The sequence below is a fragment of the Danaus plexippus genome, chromosome 2 (genome assembly GCF_018135715.1).
Source record: "Danaus plexippus chromosome 2, MEX_DaPlex, whole genome shotgun sequence".
Lineage (NCBI taxonomy): Eukaryota > Metazoa > Arthropoda > Insecta > Lepidoptera > Nymphalidae > Danaus > Danaus plexippus.
Window position 1 is genome coordinate 6,765,591 of NC_083537.1, and position 24,487 is coordinate 6,790,077.

Below are 24,487 nucleotides of genomic sequence, written 5' to 3' on the forward strand. Positions count from 1 at the left end.
CATTTTTGATGAAGTACATGAAATAATTCAATGAAAGGATATTAAACCAATAGGTAATAAGATAATAAGTATAATAAATTAAATTATAATGTTAGCCATTATTGAAAAATAATTATTTAACATATGAAAACCAATTGTCATTTAACAATTATGCTGAGACGAGTGGGGCACTAAATCGAAAATCTTAGGCCAAAAATGCCTTACTGAATGTGGGAAAAGACTTTTGCTTTGCTACACTCATGTTAACTAAACATAGCTAAGACCCAAATAAACTGGCTTCCAGATGAAAAAAACCGCATCAAAATCGGCCAATCCGTTTGAAAGCTGCATTGTCACACAGACAGATATGTATACAGGCATCGAAGTCAACCTTAGAACCTTAGAGTCAACAACGCTCTTATTGCGGCAGAAGTTAAAAAGTATAAAATACAAAATGAAAATGTTAAATTTTTATGCCTCTATGATTTTTTATCAAACTACTTTTTAAAGTTGAGGAACTAAACGAAAATATGTTTCCTATATGTTTTCACAGCAAATTAAAAGTAATAAATTTGAAGTAATAAGTTTTGTTCATAACACAATAGAAAAAATATGATGAAAAAAAATCTTTTTCATTTAAAATACAAGAGCTACGGAAAACTTTTAATTAAAAGGTTAAAAGGCTGGTGGAATGTCATAATCCTGTTAACGATATCTTAAGTAACAAAATAAAAGCCTTTGAAAAAAAGTCTGCTTAATCGTATTATCTGACGGATTTTTTATGTATGTGTTTATAAAGTAATCTTCATTGATAAAACTGTTTATTTTTTTCAAATGTTTTCTATGGCTACAGTTTTACTGGAAATTTAACTTATTGGAAGCTAACTTTATTTATGATAGAAGAAAAACAACAGGAAATAGAAAATAGTTTACTGGAGCTCTATCGCTGAATAATTCCCTCGATAAAAACTTTCATTCGTTTATGGCGTGGAAGGACTCCATTGAAGTAAGGCCTTTCGTTATTTCTTAAGGAGACCGCACCCAATTTAGTGTTTATTAAAAAAACGCAAGATTTTCTTTAGACGCCATTATTATCTTTAACCAAAATAATTTAACCATTCTAATTTTAGTATCCTAAATAATACTCTACTTTAATAAAAACATTTACATAATAACTTACTCATTTGTGACGTCATAAACCGTGTAATGCGCAGTAAAAGTCCGTCGGTAAACCTGTAAAAAATAGTTTTGTATCATAATTTTCATATAGCGACTTAATTCTGTTGATGTGGTTCAAGATAAGTCCTTCCAAAGTAAAGCAACCATGTTCTCATTAAATAAAATGGGATGTGTTTTTTAATACAACCTCTTTGATGTTGTGTTGGAACAGCACGAAGCGTAGATTTGGCGAGCATTGATACCCTCGCACATTGAGCTGCCTCTGAACAGGAAGGTTAACAATCATTATTTTGTAAGTACAGATATATCATCTATGTAAAATCTCTTAAGTTTCGTAACAAAAATCCCCCGAATTATGTAATATGATTAACAGCAAGTAAATTAAAATGCAAAAATTTTAAGTACTTCTGCATTAGAGATGGATCCGATCCTTATACTTCCTGGTTTCATCAAGGATTCTTTGCAAATTAAGCTATCGTACTCGAGTTCGTAAAATTTATTACTTACATAAAACTTTTTTAGATAAATTTAAATAAGAACTGTGTTTCCACCAAGTATCAAATTATAATTCAATTGTAGGAATCACAACAAATTATATGCTTCTCCTTTTTGAAATTTACTTTAAAAGCATTGTTTTGGGGAAATTCTCGAGTTAAGTTCAAGTAATGTTTGTGACCCATAACAAGATTTAGAAATATTGTAAAAAAAGAAAAATACAAAAGTAAATAAACGTAAAGTTATATACACATACTACTGTAAATGTAAACGTATTTAGTAGTTGTGAGTAAAAAAGTTCAAAAATAACTATATTGAACAAATAACATATGAAGAATAAATACGAGTAACATTTCCATAATCCATATTACGCTGTTACAGGTTAAAGTCATGTTTATAGGTCATACATATAAAGGCCGGTGTGGTGGCGAGTAGAAGGAGATTATATGTAACATGGATAAAGTCGTTGCCAACAACACGCTGCGAGGGCCAGGCTAACGTAACTGGCAATTCAGGTGAGGAAATTGAATTTGCATTGTTTCAAACTCCGGAACTTGGGCCGGACTTTGTTTCTAGGTGGATTTACGGGATAATTTCAAGAGGCGCTTTAAACATTCCCACGCTGCATAACATTTAAAGTTTTCCTAACTGCCGCCGAACATGATATTACGCTGCGAAATATCTAAGGTAAAAGTTAATTTATTCCTAACACTTTCACTTCAGCCATGCTTATAAAACGGAAATTGTAACATGGTTGTTCACGTCGAAATGTCAAAATTATTGAATAATTGAGAACGGCTTTTGAATATTGAATAAATTATAAAAACCTTCAATGAACCTACAACAGATTAATCAGAAATTTTTTACTTCCCTACTTTTGTACTGTTTCTGTAGTTCTGTATTTATGTATTGGAATATTATCTGAAATATGACTTTTCTTTTGTTAGCTATGCAGAATGCTTGGCACAAGTGGGCTCAAACTGGCTAAATCGAATTAGAAATGTTAAATGAATTGTAGAAATAATTTTCCTTTCACAACTTCTAAACGAGATTTCTTGGTCTTAAAATAGTACTCATGTTTTTGCCTTGTTTTATACAACTTTTCGTTTTAGGTCGTTACTTTCCAAGATTATACAACGCACTAGATTCTATCAAAATGCAGGTTTTCCGAATCACCTTACGTGAAAGGTATATAGAGCGTGCCTATGTAAGTATCAAGAAGATATACGGGCCTACATCACATCAATAATCACACTTACATACATTGCTGTTAATTGTCAAGATATCTGTTTTTCGGTAATCGGAAGGTTCTTCATACTTACGAGAGTGTGGTTTGTGACGAGCACGTATAGCGTATTGTTGAAGGTGTCCAGGGCGAGTAGACCTCCGTCGTCCGCCTGGTACACGAGCTGGTGTGAGCTGACCCACGTGGTCGGCAGACGTTCGCCAGTCAGGTCTCCTCGCAGGAACTCGTCCAGCCTCATACGACGCCCCGACCAGTACAGCAGCTCGTCCACATATCTGGTCATAGTTGTTAGAAATATAATAACAGTAAAAAAAAATTTTGTACCTCGATGAATCGTTATCAGTAGCTAAAATAGTTATGACGGGCTGTTTCAACGAATGATAATGTTTAAGCTCTGTTCAAGAAACCAAGCATGAAACTGTGTCGGTGATTCAGAGCAGTGAATAGTGTGCGATCTTCCAAACTTAGGAAAATATAAATACATTGGTATCCTTTTTTATGTTGATTGTATTATTGAGGAATCGATTGTTTGACACGTGACAATAACTAGTATTCTGATTGATTGTGATAAATAAAACATGGAATTAATTTTGTTTCTTATATGGTAGGTAACATAAGTTATTTCTATGAGCAATACAATTTATTAAAAGTATACAGAAAAAGGTAAACTATTAAAATATAGAACCATAAACAATGAGAAAGATATTAGAAAACGGGACGAAGAAAAATACAAGACATTTCAATCGTTTTAAAACGGCATATAAAAATAATTTGAAAAAAAAAATAACGTTTGGTTATTATTAAATACATCAAATTAATTAATTAAAATCTGCGATTATTGCTCATCACTTCATTCTTATTTGGACAAATATTTAAATCCAATTTACAAAACAAATGCAATTTTTAAATTATATATGTACAAGAAAGTTGGATATTAGTGATAAAGTGTTTGAATATTAATATTTTACGTTAATTAATTCAAACTCAGCCGTCCTAATTCAAGCTATGCACTATGACCCGGTCGTTGGATGACATTTGGTAAGTGATATTTGGTCGTCTGTATACAGTTGTATTTCAGTAGTTTCAGCTTCGGACACATGTCCACATGTAGCCTTGTAAAGCGGTTTGCACATGCGAGATTGCATGCCATCACACTATCTGCATATAGCATCCTAATGACTACTTTAATTAAAATTTGACACAAAAAAATTGCAATACATACTATTATTTTTAATAACTTTTAATTTTTTTTTTATTTTTAAAATTGGAATATTACATATTTATTATTATTGTTTTTTGTTATAAAATAGAATGTTAACATCGACCTATGTTAGCTTTGCAGCGAACTTATGATATGGCGGGCGAAATAAAGCAGTCCAATGCAACAGCAGTAACATAGTTAACTTAATTTGGAATTTATTACAAAACCAGACCGGATGCGCTGGGAATATAAAGATATGTGAACCAGTACACCGTGCCAACGGAAAGGAGGCGAGGTCAGAAATACAGAAATCAAAGTACGTCTTTGTATGCGCAATGCGGTTTCAATGCACTAACAAGTATAGGTGCTCTGACGGACAGCGTGGGCGTGTTGTAAAAAGAATTAATTGTAACATACTGCAGTAATTTAATAACTGCTATAAGGAAATAGAGTATTTTTTCTGTAGTCTGTTTCAAAGTATTTACGTTTCTGTTATATTACCACCACAGGCAGACATTCATGGATGTAATGCTTTTATGAGTAAAGTGGGCTTTGAATATTAACAAATGTCTAAAGTTGTGATATGTAAATTTTCAGTAAGTTGTTAAATTGTTTATAATAGTTATTACTTAATATAACGAGGACGTATGTTTGGACGTATGTGTACGTGATAATTTTCAGATCCATACAAAACTATATAATACTATATAAATAAAATAATAAAAAACTCGCGGTAATATCCAAAAACCTTAGTTTCTTCTAAACTATTTTTAAATCTTTTTATCACTAATAACAATAAGTTCGTATTTGCAGTAACACTAGTATTCAATTTTGTCGTGCTTTAAGTAAACTTCCGACTTTTAAGGTTCGTTATTACAAGTTTCAAACTTCAACAGTTAAAAGTTTGTTACAGTTTGCCGACTATTTGACAAAAATAATCTATTTTATGTTCCCATATCATGTGATGTTTTATGATGGGACTTAAACAATAAACTTACATATTGTCTTATAAGATAAGTTTAATCGAGTATCATTAGTATTGGAGTTTAGGAAATTCAATATTTTTAAAAGTTTGATATAGAAATACTTAGGTCTTAAACGATTAGAAATAGTACAATAAAACTGGAATCTTGTTGCTCATTTCCAATAAGAGTAACATTGTTTACTACAAACGTGTATAAAATTTATATGCACTGACAAGTTTGTTTTAATAGAATATATATTTTTCGGATTTGTTACGTGTTTACAATTATTTTTTACACACTCCCGACGTTTCGGTTATTTTGTAGCAACCCTGATCACGGGCAGACGAGATGAGATTCTCGAGACGAGATGAGATACTCGAGAAAATCTTAGATCTCATTAAGTTCGTTTTAACACTCACCCCAATAAGTAAATCGCTGTGACAATGCCTGCTATCACAAAACTGATGACCATCAATGAGAATATGATGCTTCTCCAATTGTGTCCATCGCCGGGGTACAGGTCCTGAAATCATTGTCATCCTGAATAAAAAGGTTCATTAAGGTTTTTAATCGTGCTCTTTACATAGCAATAGTTCTTGGTTAGGATGTGAAGAGCTCATGAAGAAGAGAACTTGTCTTATAACGTACGTGTGAGTTTTTATTGAAATGGTTTGTATACTGTTGAATACTTTAATAATATATAACACATGTGTATAGCGCAGTCAGATTCATATATTTTTTTTAACAAAACCATAATTTTTCTCAATATATCTTTTTATTAATTTCTTCCGATAAGAAACTTAAAAACTAATTAATACTATATAGCATTCATATTTATATATAAGTGAAACCTATAAAGAAATACACCTATAAAGAACTCGTTCATTTATGATATTAAATCAAATGACTTGTTTTTTTTTTGATAATGACAAAAAATACTTAAAAAAATATTCAAAGTACGGGCAGGAGCTGATAAACACTTCACCTAAGAGGCTCCTAGCACGAGGGCTCGTTTAGAAGGGATGGAAAAACCGAATAATTAAGATATTTGAAGGCTTATTATATATTACATTGATATGTAATCACTACACTGCGGAGATTTCTAAAACGATTTGTTATTCAACTTGAGTGTGAATTGAGTACTCTTACTTGTGATGTGTTCTTTTTTTCTAAACGTCGGGAATAAGAGTTCTATTCAGTTATATAAAATTATTTGTGCCTTTCAAAACAATTCAGTATTTAATGTTAAAAATATTTTTATTGTTATCTTTCCTGTATACATCTAAGCGAATGAAACGAGAGGAATTCTGTTAGTTAAAATAGTATTATATATTTGAATGATCATATTTTGTTACTCGAACTTATAAATATTTATAGTTAATAATAATTTTTAGCTAAAAAAATTCTATGAAAAAACTATCTCTATATTGTATAAAGTTATGTACTACTAAAGTTGTTGATTACTGTGGTCAATTGAATTCTTACAAGAGTGTTTAACGTTGTCTAGTGTAAATTACTAGTATTCATAATAAGAACAAATTATCAAATTAGGGAATTATATAGAATAAATAGCCAGTAATATAATAACGACATGGTTATATCTCTTAGTGGACTTTGCGTTGGTTATTTAAATATAATGGTCTTCTTACACTTGACCTCCAAATATTTGACTTTAGAATTATATTGTAAGCAATATCATTAATAAGACTTTAATTAAGATAATTTTATGTAGCGATAGTATATCATAACATAACCACCTAACATTGTTTATCGCGTATTTATATTCAGTACTGTCTAGTCTAAGTCCTTAATAATTTACTTCAAATTAAAAGTATGTAGAATGATTGTTACTTGCTCGTAGCGTCTGTAGCCAATCTATTTGGGTGCCTCTCGTACCTGTAGGTGTGTGTATGCGTATGTATATGTGTGTACCTCTTCCTTCGCAGATTTCGGGTCGGCGACTTGCAGCGTCTCGTCGGGCGGGAGGCGCCAGGAGCCGCCGCCGCCGCCGCCGCCCGAGCGGTCCGTGTGTCCGGTGGCGTGCATGCGCCGCCGCCCGAGCCGGCCGAGCCGCGCGCGCACCCGCCACCGCGCAGCCCTACGCGCCCGCACACCACCTCGCCCGCGACACTGACACGCGCGCCACAAACGCCACAGACGCCACGGACGCCACAGACGCGACACTCGCGACACACCGGAACACGGACAGCCCCATCACTGAAACAAAACACACATCAAATATTGTAATGTAGACACTAATTATAATTACTGTATCGCATACTTGTACTTATGACATATGTATTTAAATATATCATCGTATAAGTATGTGTTTATTATTAAATATAATTTGTAGGTTATCGCTTTTTTCTTATTAATGAAATTTAATTTTTGGGTTAGAAAACTCGTTATTCTTACGAAGAGGCATATTATGTTCCTACAGGTTACGCTGAATGTGAATTGAATCTACGATAAATACGAATTGTGACATTATTAAATAAACATATTTTTCTTACAAACAACTTCCATTACTAAACCTCAATCCGACAACAGAGCATTTTCAAATAATTTCTTGCGATATGTCGCGTAAAATGTTCAACTGTACACCATGTTTGAACTTCAAAAATATTTATTTGTTAAACAAAAGGGGACTAATTCTTTAAATATTATGTGTTAATAGTTTTTTATACTCTCAGGTACTTCATAGAAAATAAATGAGGAATATTGTTATTAATTTCACTCACTACAATAAAATAATCACGAGTTATAATTAAGAAAATTGTGACAATTAAATAAACATATATTTGTTTTGTTATTTGACGCTTATACTTTTCCGTTACCAGTTAATTGTTAAGACTCGTTTTATATATTACGAGTCTTGTATGCAAAAGCGTATAGTATGGCCGCACTTATTCGCACGGCTATATTTAATATTACCCTAAAAATTATCTTATAAATAAAAAGAAAATATAGCTTTTCCGTCTATAACTAAGCGTAAAACAGATTTAAAGTATTCAATTAATCTGCCAATCTTCATATCATATCTCGTCAAGTACTCGACGTTATTTAATGCCATGATCGGGAATTTATTGTTAAAATTTATATATACAATCAAAAAATTATATTACTTTTAGGATTTTTTTTTTACAGAAGATTTAAATAATTGATAGTTGTTAATTATTATTGTAGTTGTTTCGAGTAAGCAATAGCTGGTATAATTGCCATTATTTGCTTTCGTATAGAACGAGAGCGGTATTGGAATAAAGCCAGTGATCCACCACTCTCAGTTCTAAGACGGGGAGGAATTTGTGTTATTATTTCGTCTAGTATTTAGTTAATATGGCTGATATGAAATTTGAGAGAAAATGAAAATGTATAGGGTGAAATGCATTACAACTTGGGCACTATGCCCGTAGGCTGAATGGCGACAAAGAATCGTGCGAATTTGGCAAGAATAGCCGTGACAGATTCTTTTTTTATCCTCACAAATCTGTGTTAATTGCACCTAGCGGGCTGATAGTATCCTGAGAAAGCATTAATGGTTCTCTCTAGACCAAAAACTGTCGGCGCTGCTCTAATATTTCACAGAGATTCTCATCTGAGGCTGGCTGTTAAAAAATTAACGAGTTAAATATTTAAATTAAAATGCTCGGTGAAAATTGAAATCACCTGGTGTAATTTGACTTTCAGATAAAGATTTTAATTTGCGTTGTAAAATTTCAAGTAGTTAAAAACTGTGCTTCCAATGATCGTTAAATATATAAACCAATAAAATCGGGATTACAATTAAGACACCCGACTTCTGTTCCAATTTATACGATATCTCGATTCATCGGTGTGTAACGTAATGGCTCTCGCGGTTACAATAATCTTATGCCGGATCCATATCGTCGTATTTCAATTTTTATGGCCTGCCGGAGCTCAAACCTCACAGAAGTTTTGAACGGACAAAGCTGCAATGCAGATGTTAGGCCTCAGAAGTAATAAATTATAACTAATACTGCCGCTGAACGTGTCCAGAAAACAAACAGTTCGTTAGCGTATTTAGCGACCATTCTTATTCATGAAATAAATAAAATCTGCTCCTTTTAAAATCTTAAGAAAAGATTCAAGAAAAAAGATTGTAAATAAGTATTAAGGGGATAAATAAGTTTATTCTATTGATTTTTTATTACACCGAAGTAAAATATAACAAAAAAAACGATAGATGAATCTAAAAAACTAAACGCTGGCGTATGGCCAAGGCTTAATTAATTGTTTTCAACATTGGCTTGCTAGTGTGCTCACTGGTTTATTGAACGTAAATGAGGGTGTTTATGATGTTATAAAGCAATAAAAAAACATTCCTTCTGTAATGAAAACAACTAATTTTATTTGTTACATGATACGTGATGGCACTACTACAAAGGATAGTCAATTTTCACCCAAATAATTACGATAATAGATCAACAATATCATTACTCTTAAAAGCTTTTTTTTATTATGTATAAAAAACTATGTTTTAATATATCCAAAGCTAACAATATAATTTCTTGAATTGTAATACATTTGAAGACTTAACAATGCATCTGGCTGTCAAATTACGAGTAACAAATACATATATATTAAATTAATAGGTAACTCTCAAATAAAAACATTAAGGTACGTATATTCTTTCCTTTCAAAGATTTTCTATAACTTTATTCAATCGTTTATATATTAGTATATCATTATTACGTTTTGTGTTTTCGCAAAACATCAATTCAAGCAATATCGTCTTTGTATAAAAAATATGAGTTTTTACAATTAAACTTCTATTAATTTCTTTGTAACTTTTAAGTTGTATAAACATAGATTCCTTTGTAAATTCGCATGACCATGAAGTAACATTGTTGTTTATTATTCTCGACTTATTTTCTAAAACAATCAGTACTTAAATTCCAGTATCCTACATGTGATACATATTTGATTATTCATCTTATGTTCTTTGAAGTATAAACACTAGAATTAAAAAAACTTATGCAGTCTTTTTTACGTTATAAATTCAACAAAAACCAATTCTTTTCATACCAATATTCTTGGGAATATCTGATCACCTTGAGAAATGGTTGTCTTTTGTTTAAAAATATCTACCATCATTCTAAGGAGTTTATTGTCCGAAGACAGCTTTGTTTCGACGGAGTCTTCTCTTGAGCTGTCTTATCTCCCCAATGTGCCCCCTTCAAACTAAAACTCTCGACTTCTGAATAGTGTTTTATTTACTGCTGGAAAAATTTCTGAAGGACAATTCAGTTTAATTTTTTGATTCAGCCTAAGTCATTACATTTTTATGTTGCTTATTAAAATAATGTTATAAATGAGAAGATAAAGGTCTACAAAAGCCGGATCTAGAAATCTACAACTTTATTTATGAAAATGTTGCTATATTAATAATATTTAAAACCGTTTTATTAATTATTTTAATTGCTTATAGATTAATGTTCATATTTTGTTTTTTTCAGATAATGTAAACGATAACCTAGAAGGTAAACTTTTTTTTTAATAATAATAGATACGTAACTGATAATATAAAACGAATATGTATTAGAGGTATTCCATTTTAAGTTATATTAAAACGGGATTTCTCTAACTTAAAGCAAGAGTAAGCGACAGATCTTAGAAGCCGACTTTGCAAGTTCCTCTTTATGCTCTATAAAGAGAAATGTCTTCATGATTTACAGCTTTACACAGCTGTGTCTCGAATCTAGATTTTTTTCGAATCGATTTTTTTGTGTTACCTTTCTTATGTCCATTCGGAATATTCTCTTCACTAACTATATAAATTTAAATAACGTACTGGTTTTAAGGACATATTTTTTATTTTTTTTTTATGCAAAATTTTATTCTACCGGGTCGGATGTATATCCACAAAAACTTTTGTTTATCTCTCACATGTCGCATTACACTCAAAGAATTGGAGTGGGTAAAGTGAAGTCCGTTGGATAGAGTAGCTATGTCGATAGCTGCAACAATGGTCGAGGTCTCGTTCAAACTGACTGCATCATTTATATTCACACATGGAAGTGGTCGCCGTTAATTGAGTGTTCTGACTAGTAAATAAATATTGTGCTCAACTGACTAACATTAATGAATAAATCTTCTATTATCTGGGTGATTTATTTATTATATTTATCGAAAACTGATGTAAAATTTAAAATTCATCATCATTCTATCATTGATTTTCGATAGTCATTATTAAGTTAAAATTAAAAATTGATTTAAATCACATAAATCACCAATAATTTTCTCGGTATAAAACAAACCCTTTTTATGAACAAAATAACGTTATATTAATTAAAGTTATTCACTAACGAACTCACTGAGAATATGTTCGTTGTAAATTTGTACGCGGTAGAAGTAGGAGCGAGAGGTATAACAGCAAAATCTCTCTACAACCTGCTAAAAGACTTAGGCCTGCCAAGAACTAACATCAGGTCATTCTTGGAACGTGCGTCGAAGGCAGCTCTAGCAGGCTCGTTTCATATTTGGTTAGGCAGAGAGAGGAGCTAGGACAGTGGAGGTGAGTGTTTAAAGCGCGTTAGATAGGGGCCCCTTAAACCTACACCTGGGTCGCAAGTCCCTAGCACTGTTGAAGTTCCTCTCCCTGCAACTCGATCGACTCGGCACCCGCACGGTGAATCGATGGAATGCTGAGAGGTTTCGTCTCATTTCGTCTCTGCAATTTGTGTTGCTGAAAAACACGTATAGGATCTCATAACAAAATCCGTGTAGAAACTTACGTAATTACTAATGAAAAACTTGAGATGCGGTAACTACACTATAATCAGTACCTACCACCTAACCATTGTCTAGTCAAGTATGGAGAATCGTCATCGCGTTTATTTTTGACAATAATATCTTACCAAATATTGTATTTTCATAACTCTTACATATAATATTCAGTTCGTTAGTAGATGACACTTAAAATAATCAAAAGACCAAATGATACATTCACTGTAATCACGCTACACATGTATGTTCCCATCAAGCGTCGTTTGTGGAATGCAACATTTGACGTGTTCCGTCACGACGGTTTTGAATACAAGTGATTTAATAGAGCTTTGATATTTAATGTTTGTATCAAAAACCTGTGTAACCTGCCTTTAGAAAATACTGAAATATTCAGAAAGCCACAAGTTTTAGTCATATCATACTCAGTAAAAGAGAGACTGGCTGCGAGGAGAAAAAATATAAATAAAGTTAATGTAAAACAAATATATTTTAGAAATATTATAGAATGATAATAGATTGAGGCTGTGCAACAGTTAGGGATTGTTGAATTGCTTTCTTTTAGTACTATTTTCGTATATGTTATAAAGTTAGCTAACGATTTAAAATATCTTTTTTATTTCTTTAACATAATACTCGAATGTATAACTCTAAAAAGAAATTAGTTAAAAAGGTATTTAAGACAAAGTAACATAATTAAGAAGACGCGTTCAAATACTTATTTGAATTAATTGTTGGTATAAGTACCTACATTTGATTTTTTCCCCTTTTAAGTATATTCTTGTACATTAAGCGATAACGGGTTTTGTATATATATATATTCGTAATCGATAAGAAGTTAGATCTATGAATGGAATTAAACAGCTACAATTATTAATTATAAAAGAATGTAAGTGATGTGATGCTTTAATAAACAGTGAGTTTTAAATTTTCTAATTTTGCATAATATTTAATTACTGTATGTCAAAGAGATGGGTCTCAGCGTGGACGATGCACAGATTAAGTACAAACTAACCACAACTTTGTGTATTCGTTAGTTTATTTATATGAAATGAGGTTCCTTCGATATGAAAAACATAAGACCGAAAAGCCAGTTTATAAACCGCAGGTTGTTCTAAACGCGATATTGAAATCCTTTTATTTCACAGACTTTAATCCTGGCTTTCTGAGTTAAGTGCTTAAAAAAACGTAGATTGATTTTTTTTAAATTATAACTTTTACATATTTTCTTTGTCTTTTTGTTTATCTGACAGCTAGTTAGCTGTTTAATTGATTACTACATATATGAACTTATTATTAAATTTCCTTTAACTCCATAAGAATCTGTCATGTAACGCCAATGTCATGCAATGAATTGTATTGTATAAGTGAAATCCTAATCCTTAAAATAATTTGTAATGTATAAATAAAATCACAATCTCGTATAAAAATAATATAGTGTACACTGTATTTCTATACCGAGAAAAGTTAGTAATTTCACTTGTATAAAATGTTCTTTCTTTAATGAAAAATACATGTTGAAATTTTCATGTCCAGGTGGATTTTTATCACAAGATAAATACGTACGTCTCAGCAACTTTCTGACGTCTGCTGGAAGCTGAAGTATTTTCTACAAATACTCTAAAGCCATCTTAAAAATCGTATTTTCAAAAGGAAATCTTATCAGTTTTTTATATTATTTTAATCCAATATTTGGTTAGAATGGATTCTAGTTGTTATTAAATGTCAGTGATATTTATAATTAAATCAATTCACATTGTGTGATATGATTACACACATATTGTTTCAATCACCTCTTCATTAGTTTCAACATTATAATTTATATGTACAGAGGAAATAATAATGGTGATATTTAGTTGTTTTAGTTCAACGAAACAAGCTAAGCTGCTATAAATATTTTAATAGATCATTATACGCGATTGATGTCTATACATAAAAAAAAGAAAGAAAAATCCAAAAAGTGCGAGGATTAAATTGAATTAACTTAGTAACTATTTTGATAAATGATCTTATTTTTCACTGTGACAATGGGAAGTTTCTTTGGTAAAACTATTAAAGTTTTCATAATGAGATCTAAGACCTTCGCGAGTTTTGTTCATTTAAATGAAACTAATATATTTTTTTCGGATATACTACGCGGATTTTATTATCTCGTCTGTCCGTGATCACGGTTGCTGAAAACTAACCGAAACGTCGGGATTATGTTGTTTTAAAACAGTAAAATCCGCGTAGTATATCCGAAAAAACTCTATTAGTTTCATTTAAATATTAAGGTTTTATTTTAAAATGTCCTGGACGATATATTTTCAATCCAGGTCCATTTTACTCCACTGCGATTGTGCTTTTGCCAAGCTTTTAGAGTTAAGGGTAGTTTAATTAATGTTACGAAGACAAAAAATGTGCTAGGACTCCGGATCTATTCTGTTAGAATAAATGGGTTTGTGTCCAAGGAATCGCTTCACTATTTTAAAACGTGAATATAGTAAATAAAAAAAGAGCACTGACGAATTGATTGAGACCTATATGGTTACTACGAACGAACCAATTGATTTTATTTCGTTATCATATTTACGCTACAAAATAATTAAAATAGAGTAGAGTGAAATTTTTTTGTTATTTTATTACCTACAAAAATATATTATTAATGAAAATGTGAATGATGCTTTCGAATTGTTTGTTAATATTTTTTTTCATAATTTGAATGCTTTTCATTGCAAGTTAACGTAACACGCTGACTTGTGGCTAACCACTAACAGCCTAAGTTTTTATTCAAAATTTGTGGTGTGGACGCATCGTTATATTTGTGATGCTGAAGTGAGCTCAATACTGAGACGCAATTAATGCTGCATCAACATACTAACGGTGATGCATGTTCGGTCGGATTGTGGCGAGTCTGCGAGTCTGCGGACACGGAGGTCATGAGTTTATAAGAAAATTGTTATATTTGTTTAATTAACGACATTAAGTAAAATATCTAATTATTTTCTATAACTCAATCTATTATTTAATTCAATATTTCAATGACTGTACTAAGTTATAATAAAATTTTAACTGAATAAATTATAAAACGTCATCTGTCATGCTATCAGTATTTTTCTACTATCTATCTTAAATAAGTATATATTTACGAATATATGCACGAACTCGTATTTATTAAATAAGCAATATAAAGTAACACGAAGCTATTGAAAGTAATTGACGGATGTTTTACTTACTACTAAGAAATTATTATCTGCATCTTTTAGATTAAAATACTAAGGTTTGTTTTAATATATAGGTTATTTTCAGTGAGAAACATATTAACCACTCGCAAAAGTGATATAAAGTTGAATGTTCACCTTTTGTTTATTATAAAACATATATAGTTAGTGAACAAAATTTGCTTACCGAATACCTACTTTTTGTCCGTTACACTTGAAGCTCTTAACATTCTCGAACATTCTAAAAACGTTTTCCAAATGTTTAATTTTATAACTCAGCAAGGTTGCATTGCGATGTTACGAATACTTCACACAATGCCATAGTTACTGGCGACGATAAGCGAAACCAACATTGTTTTCAACAAATATCACAATTATTAACTATGGAAATTATTTAATTTTATACTCAGTGTAAGTGTTACAGTCAGCGCGTTATTTTGTTAAATGTCATTAATATTGTGCTTACATACACTAGTATTATCTTCATTTTTTTTCCAAATCCCATAACAAAGATGCAAGTCCACATTTAATACTGTAAACAGCAACAACGCTGTTCATCAGAATTAAATCTGTTGGTGGTTCTTTGTATTTCATCACATAATCAAGAGAAAATGCTCACAACCGACCCGAGATCCTCGCAGAGCAAGTTTTTCACATAAAGTATGATTTTATGACGCCCCATTCATTTAATTCTTCATTTTCTCGGATGAATTTTGGCTTAATTAACATCCAACGTTCTAAGTAATAAATTTATACAGTTTTTGAAGATGTTTCATCCAGCTTTCCTTCAAAGACTTAACTGGTGCGAAGTTAAATCGGAGTTAAATGATCTCCCTCGTAATATTTATCACGATTACCTAATGGCCCTTGTGCTAACACTTCCGCATCTCGAAAGTTTGGAAGTCATTGCAGCTTTTACACACGTCTATACCTTTATCTCAATTTGTTACATGAATCGAGTACAGAATCGAAATGTGTTATCTTGCAGACAATATGTCTTATATATATCAGTACTGTCTGAAGTAATAGTTTACGATTAATGTCGATTATTTGTGACTGCACAACGGAAATGTTGTTGGTTGTAATGCCAAATCCGTACTGAGTGATTATAAACTCTCAAAGTATTAAGATTTGCAAAGCTACTAAAAATAGAAAGAGGCATAAGAATATTGCTTATGGTTTCGATTATTCATATAATAATATTTTATTACTTATATATATAAAGAAGAACAAAATTTTTTATATTCTAATATTAAAATGAGATACAGTAGTCCTTACTATTTACCTTTGAACCTGAAATTTTGTATGTATGTGTATCCGTTGATCACTAAATTTAAACTTCAAAATTCTTTTTTTTCCGAAATACAAGCTGAAAAACTGACAAAATTATAAGTCGACAACCAAAACAATTGGTTTTATTAATACTTCTATATGAATCGTATAGTGAAGAATAAAGATAATTGATCGAAAAAAAAAAATAAACTCCTGAAACTTTACGTCAAAGAAAATACGATGGACTTTAATGTGTTGAAAAAAGACGATAGGTATCAGCTCATTTGGGAATTCAAACCAGGCTGTCAATGATATACCGTGAAAGAGTTCTTGGGAACTTCCACCACGATGCCAAACTGGTTTTACAGTTAAAGTTTTCATGACAGCACGAAAACTAAGAAAGATTAAAATCTAGTGGCTGGTAAAAGAGTGAAATCTAGTCGCTAGCCGGGTCAAGGAGGCTCCTTAAAATTATATGATCAGTTTATAAGAAACAAACTCTCTTAGCTTTCAATGGATGGAGTGGGGGTGCCGGGTTCATCACGTTGCAGGGAGAGGAGCTCAACAGTGCCTGGGAATTGCAATCCAGGTGTAGGTCTAAGGGGCCCCAATCTAACGCGCGTTAAATGCTCACCTCCACTGTCTAAGCTCCTCATTATCAGTTATAATACGAAAGTACATAATCAGTTTATAATACGAAAGAAAATTCTGGTATCTTAATATGTATTTATGACGATATAAAGTAATAATATAAAATAAATGTAAAAAGTCCATCCTAATTGAAGTAGGAAAACTGGTAAACCAGACAATATTATTAACGAAAAGTCTTCACAAATAAAATATTCATTTCAATATAAAAATGTTTAAATTAAGTTTCTGAACGCGTTTAAAGTCGATTGTTGGAAAAATTACTTAAAAAGAACATTATAAGGACCGTTGCGCAATTATTAACAACGACTAATTAAATAGAAAAATAAAATGTATTTTAAGTATACACACACAAAACCAAATGAAGTTTAGTTTTTTATAAAGAAAGCCATATGTTACTGAAAACAGTGTTAGTTTAAACACGATCATACACTTTTTTGATAAATAAATTACATATCACTGTGTTACCTTATGATAAAATATATTTCCAGAGTACCCTTCATAGTAATAAACCGAAACTAAATAAAATGTTCACTGAATACTACTCTAAAATACGCGATGTGTTCGGCTCTGTTTCCAACCACAATATTTGTTTCATCGAGTGGAAAATATAATAAGGCTGGTATGGAAAAGTTAAATGAAATGTTTTACGTTGCTTTTCATAATTTATTATTTGATATAATAATATTTAATTTAGTGTAATTTAAATTAATACTTCCATCATGAAGTAACTCAGCCTATCGATTGAACTGCTGAACGTAGGCCTTTTTTATTGTTGGGAAACTTCTTCGAACCATGACCCTCTGTGGGGACAGGGTAAATGCCCTCAGGCCTTTCCACTTCCGAGCAACTAGATGAAGGCTCTCGGAATCGACAGATTTTTGTACATCGCAGCGATCAAGGTTGAGCTCTGAGTGGCCCAAGCTGTGTGCATACCTGCAAACTCATCTCCTCCGTGTCCTCTGCTTCACTACAATACAGGTAAGATAAGTATATTTTTTAGGCGTTACGTGACGGATCTATGTTTTGCGACTGACTCACCTACCTATGTGTGGCCTGAATGCATTCAATATCATTCGACCTGAAAGGACAGCAATGCCTGATTCCCGATATCGACGCAAGGCATCGCAGGGCTTCCAGGAAGGAGAGGCGCTCGTCGAGTGCTGGAGAAGGACCATTCCATGTCTCCACTGGAAAATATATATCTGGCCCCTGGCCTCCAGGTCCCAGAGTGGTATGTTTGCAAGGCTGAACTAGCTCCACCGTGAATCCGACTGTATAATACCAGCCTGCGATGCATTGGGCGATTGTAGGGCTGCAGTCTGCGCTGCTTCGCGCCATTCTTCCTCGCTAAGGCGTGAGCCTTGCCGTATACATTCTAAGTTTCAGGCTGCTGGCGTAAAGTCACCGGTATCCGACTCTAAGCCTTCCCAAACTAGGGAACAACCATTCAAGCGACTGGGCTATTTAATGAAGGCAAGCTGACAAGCCGTTGAAATTGGGCCAAATTGCTATCGTGTATCCAAGGATAGACCCAGATGTTTAATCTCGTTTTTGAGAGCTATCATTCAGAGGTCGGCAGACGATACCGTTGACCGTAGATCTTCGCCAAGGTGAGTCAACTATTTCATATCATGTTATTATTTTATACACTGGTCACTATATTTTAATGCAAAAATATGTAAGGTGAACTGATGAGCAGCATCGAAAAAGCAAAATAAGAGACAAAGATTTGGGACAATGGAATGAATAGAAAACTTAAAAAAGAATAGTTGGAATCAAAACGAACTATATTCTGAGTATTTATTGTGGACTGGCTTATAACAATGGCAATGGCAATGAATTACCTTTAAGTTTAATTTGTAATATGCAATGTATAATATTCATGTCGTAACTTTGTCATAATAGTTATATTAAATAAATAAGTATTTTAAAATCCAGATTCCGCTATTAAAAATCTTTCGCTTGCTGAACTGGTCCCCCAAACTTTTCTAACACTTTTCACGGCACGCTAGCTTTCATATTGAACATTGCTTTTTCATTTTACGTTTACCTATTGTCTGTTTTGTGGTTGTTGCTGAAACGAAAGCGTATTATACTACTCTTGACAATAGCAAAGCAAATGTTTTTTGACAAGAGTTAGAATGACTGTTAACAAATGTGTAAATAAAACTCGCTTTCCAACAATACGGAAGGATGAGTATATTTAAATATATTGTGGGACACGTGAAATGTTTTATTATGAATATTCTGCTGTGTTATATAGATTAAGAGGTTTACACTAAGAATGTTTCGGGAGACAATTTTTGTATTGATTTTATAAATTTTCTTGTTCTAGTTCACATAGTAAAATTAAAATTCGTTCGTTCGTTCGTTCTATTCTAAATAGTCATACTTTATCTAATATAGTGTTCAATGTATTAAATGAGTGAACGAATGAAAGAATTGCAGTGAATTCACGATATCTTGTTCTCTTAATCCTCAGGTAAGGCTGTATTAATCCGGTTTCATTCAACAGGTAACCAGCCAGTTTCCATACGAATCGATTGTCATCTAACCTCTGTAGTCTAGCGAAGGTGAAGTTTCATCCTTCTAGAGGCCAGTGACCGAAAGTTAAAGGTGACTTTGAAATTATTGAATATGCAAATTCATTACGTATTAAAGCTTCACCCTTAGGTAATGTCTATTTCAACAGGCTAGTAACTATTTCTGTAGAGTATTATTATAGAATATTTCAAATTATATTTTTTATTTCCAGAGGTAAGAACCACTTAAATTAGTGTTACTATCACTATAGTAAGGTTTTATTAGACTACAATTTTATTAGACTACAAGTTTTAAAAAAATAATAATAATCCAAAATTATGTATTTTGTGTATTCTTACACTTATATATACAAATTTATAAAATTAAGGCCGGTAACGCACTCTGGAGCCTTCAGGCTCTACGAGTGATCATAGGCGGCGTCGACCACCTACCATCAGGTGGGATAGCATGCTCGTTTGCCGTTTATCATATAAAAAAAAATCTTCTTTTATTTTATAGAAGAGATAATATTATCTGATCTACAAAATAATTAAATAATAAAATGTAATGATATCAAATCTAAAATAAAAGGTAAAAGTGAAATTCATAACCGAGATGAAAACCTTGAGACATATTATTTTAAATACATATACTGTTTAAGCAGACTCTAAAACGTTAAAAACGTTGTTCTATGTAATCAACAGTTCGCACAAACAACATTATTTTATAGTTTCTCATTTCAGTTCAAAAAGCTTTATATGTCCGAGTCTATATATCAATCTTTCCGAAGGTAGTTTTACTTTTTGACATTATTTTCGTTGTTTTCGACTTTGAACTTCAAAGTTACGATACTGATGAAAATAGCAATAAAATTGGCATTTTAACAGATCAAGTAATCTAAAGTAATTTGTATTTTTACGCTTTTCAGGTCAGAATGTTATCAAATAAGCAACAATTAAAATTAATAGTAATATTTAAAGAAATCTTTATCAATACATGTTGAATTATTTACATAAAAAAATATACATGTTGCTATTAAATTGGTAACACCCTATATAGGTTTAGTGTAATTGGGGTATATGAAGACATCCATTTTTACCTTATCCGCATGAGGAGACTTAAAATATCCATGTAACTGATAGCTATACGAGTTGTTTTATGAGTATTAATTGGTTTATATTCATAATTTTTTACTAAGTGAACGAATGAACGGAAAATGAATGAAATTTAGAAATGTAACAAATTGAATCCATTCGCCTTTGAGTTTATCGTTTTCGTTTATTATTAAAACTGAATAAACAGAAGTATTTTTTCAGATGCGTTTGAATATCTGCTGAGAAGTTTATCTTAATCTGCGCAGCGTAAAAATTAGAATTTTATTTCCATTTTCTTCTCCCTTTATTATTTTTTTAGGTAACTGGTGGTTTAATTTTTTAACTGCAAAATGTTCAGTCCTGATTCTTAATCAGCAACCAAGTCTTGTCATATATACAGGAAAATGCTGTAAAGAAATATATCAACTTCCTATTACCTTAGTAATATAAGGTCTAAAATATATTTACAATCATTAATAATTGATTAACTAGATGTAAAAATAAGAACCACAGTTTTACCACCGGCTTGATATAAGTTATAAATTATCTGTCACTTTTTTAAAACTTTAAATTGAATATTATTTTCCCTTATTTACAAGGTCTTTATTATAATTATACATATAACTATAGTTATTTGTATGTACCTATACGTAAACATTATTAAAATTTGTCTTATTATCCAACGATATTTAGAACTGAATTAACGTGATAAGAATCATTATTTATTATAAAGAATAAGACGAGTTTTTATCCCTTATCAATCTTAGCAACACATTCTGTTGAAAGTAATGGAAGTATCAAATAAATCTTAAGTGTTTCGTTAAGATTAATCCATCTCCGGGTAATGCTATAGGTCGGTAGGGCGTGACTGATGTTAACCTCACTTAGCTAATGATGACTCAGCCGTTGATGTTAACCAAAAACTATTACCTATACCACCCACTTTGTTTAAGCGACCATTAACTGTTCTATACTTTATCTATAGCTTAAAACATTTATAAATAGCCCAGCCCAGAAAGTGTCGTGACTTGTCAATGTTAAGAGATATACAATTTATATGATATTACTTTAAGATTGAAGTATATAGAATACATACAACATCGAAAAGAGTAAGATTAAAACCTCTACCTTGTAAATAATAGCCTTCCAGTGGATTTGCCAATTAAACTATCGTGCTCTGACGAATCAATCGTTGGTGAATTAAGCGTTAAGTTTATATAGTCTTGGTAGTAGTGATATTTATTTGGTATAATATAGTTTGATTACATTGAAATCAGTGGTTTTCACATTATAGGGTAAAAATACAAATTAAAAAAAACTTGCGTCATTTACATTGAATACAAACTGTGATGTGAAATGCCACCATTTATTCATAAAATGAATAGTTATGGAAGGAAACTTCTTAATCTCACAGCGGAATATAATACGGTTACTAGTATTCTGTTGGATTATTACTAATTGTGGTAGTCTACTTCTGTTATACAATAAACATCTCTGTGGAATTTATGTCCTATTAAGGTACGTCTACACACCATTAATCATTTGTGGCTGGTCTAAACATAGCTGTAGTAAACTATCTAGGGTGCCTTACATTAAATTTGTACGCAATAAAATAAAACATTGTTTGCAGTAATAATTAAACATAAATGATTATATTGTTCTCATTATTTTAATTATAAAATCTTTCCATGAGTAATGTGTAGCAATACTAACATTTCCGCAAGATCCGTAGTTTATAATTAATCAATTTCGTATTGAATCTCGTAACACTACAACAGTCGAAACTACCAATAAGTCAGGGGTTCCAATAAAGCCATTTGTTAAGATCGGGGCCTATAGATTTGGCTTTGACCCGCTCGTACTTCGAGCCAGGCGGTCAAAATTAATCGCTCCAAAGCAAATTCCGACTAAGATAAGCTTTTAATAGCGAAAGGAAATATATTTTGACAATCAATAAATTTTATTACATATTTATAGTCATAAATATCGCTAATAGCCAGTTCCAGAAATTGAATTATTCATATAAAGTCGGATAAATCGTTTTTTTTTTCTGAAATGTATGAATACTGTAAGAGGGTCTTGCAGACGTGACGTATAATATTTAATACACAATGGATTATAATATTATCATCGTAGTGCAGTTAGGAAAAACTGACGTTTTGATGCAAGAAGTTGAAAAAAAACTACGGATAATGAACTGAAAGTTTTTGTGAAAATACAAAAAAAAAAATAACACGTATGTTGACCATGTCTTTGGCCGCATTCACTTCGTCTGCCCGCGAACACGGTCGGTGAAAAGTAACCATTACGTCGGGTCATAAATAAAATAATAAAATAAGTGAGGAAATCCTACAAAGATTATTCTATACACCTAATTAAGTCCTTCTTTAAATCTAAGCTACAATTGTAATAACATTTTCATTAAAAACCAATTGGTCATTTCCATTCACGATCAACATTCTAAAAAAATCCTATAAAGTTATGGACTATAATTTGATATACATTGTTTATAATTATGATTTATTATGAAACACACTATGTAAAACGTTTTAAACCGTGAACGCAAAATTTGCTGAAAATTAACTGCACTTTGTCATACTTAATTTACGATCGAAGATGTAGAGGACAGGGGAGAACTCTTGGTAATACATCAGGCTACTTCGTTCTACTTTAATAAAGTATACCTAAATCCCTATATTATTTCATGGTGTCATATTCTAATTAGTTAGTATAAATTAAAATCTCCTGCACCTTATAATCTTTGTTATGAAGTTTTGCTACAGTTATTAGTAGTACATACAACTATATAGGGCAAAATTCTAACAGTATCCATTACTAATAAGTATATTAATTGAAAAGAATATATTTTTTTATATATTCCACAGTAAATTTAAAACCGCTCGCATTGGGAATAAATAATTAATTGAAAGATCTTCTCGCTCTTAAATGAAATTGTGTTATAGCATCTGCAACATTCAACAGCAAAAGTATCAAGATTAATTATACAACCACGATTGGAAACAACACTTTTACTTAATGTGGAACGGATTCCAACACTCAAAACTTATCGAGATGCATTAAAAGTTGCACATTGATTGCACATTGTTTGTTGTGTTCCTATCGACGACTAACGTATAGGAATAACATTTCTTTTATAATTGATTTTAATGTGAACATTGAATTATGTTTGATTACCTCAAAGTTTTCGTCTATCTATTTCATGTCGCATTACAGCTAGCCTAGTGGTGGTGGATTCTCACTCTTTCGTATAAGCACTCTCAGGTTTTTTTTGTGTTTGGTCGGAGTTATATTATGCTGAATAACAAACATCTGTCCACCGTTTGTATGTATATATGTATTGAATGAAACCAAAATTACTCGTTTACTATTAGTTTTTAATTATAATTCCCATTGAAGTTATTATTTATATTCTAATTTAAAAATTTAACGAAAATACTTTTTAGGACTACATCACATTTTATATTGTAGTATTGCAATAAATAGTGCGTTATGTACAAAGAGATTTAATAAATAAAAATGTTAAATGCTCTGAGCAAAATATTTCTATTAATGAATAATTTATTGGTTTTAGTCGTAAAAATCTTTCATATTCTGTACGTACCAAATACCTCTCAACATTTTAAAATTTTAATACCCTAATGCATATATGGATATGGAGTTGGGCCTCGAGGCTATTTGCACAAAATACTTAGGGAGAAATATAGGTAATCCACGGAGCGTGTTTGAATTTATCAAACCTTTCTATTAAGGTGGCAAAGTTGTTATAACATCATGAAGTTTGTGACGTCATTGACATCACCGATAGTTTTAATTTATTCAGGACTGAATTTCAATATAAGTTTATTAATTAATAAAAATTATAATGTTCATGGAGAACTCAAAAAATTGTTTAATTTTATTGTTTAGGATTTGATTCC

General features: G+C 31.5%; 1 protein-coding gene across 4 annotated transcripts in view; it reads right to left on the reverse strand.

Annotated features, from left to right (window-relative positions):
* LOC116779406 (inactive dipeptidyl peptidase 10) overlaps nt 1-24,487 on the reverse strand; it is a 69,832-nt gene that overhangs the window by 7,380 nt on the left and 37,965 nt on the right. For all 4 annotated transcript variants that reach the window (XM_061521885.1, XM_061521818.1, XM_061521776.1 and 1 more), the window contains exons 3-7: nt 6,998-7,282; nt 5,485-5,588; nt 2,976-3,174; nt 1,346-1,420; nt 1,160-1,212 (exon numbers count right to left, since the gene is read on the reverse strand). In XM_061521885.1, the coding sequence (XP_061377869.1) occupies nt 1,160-1,212; nt 1,346-1,420; nt 2,976-3,174; nt 5,485-5,588; nt 6,998-7,111 (545 nt within the window). In that variant the 5' untranslated portion in view covers nt 7,112-7,282. The remainder of the gene's footprint in view (nt 1-1,159; nt 1,213-1,345; nt 1,421-2,975; nt 3,175-5,484; nt 5,589-6,997; nt 7,283-24,487) is intronic.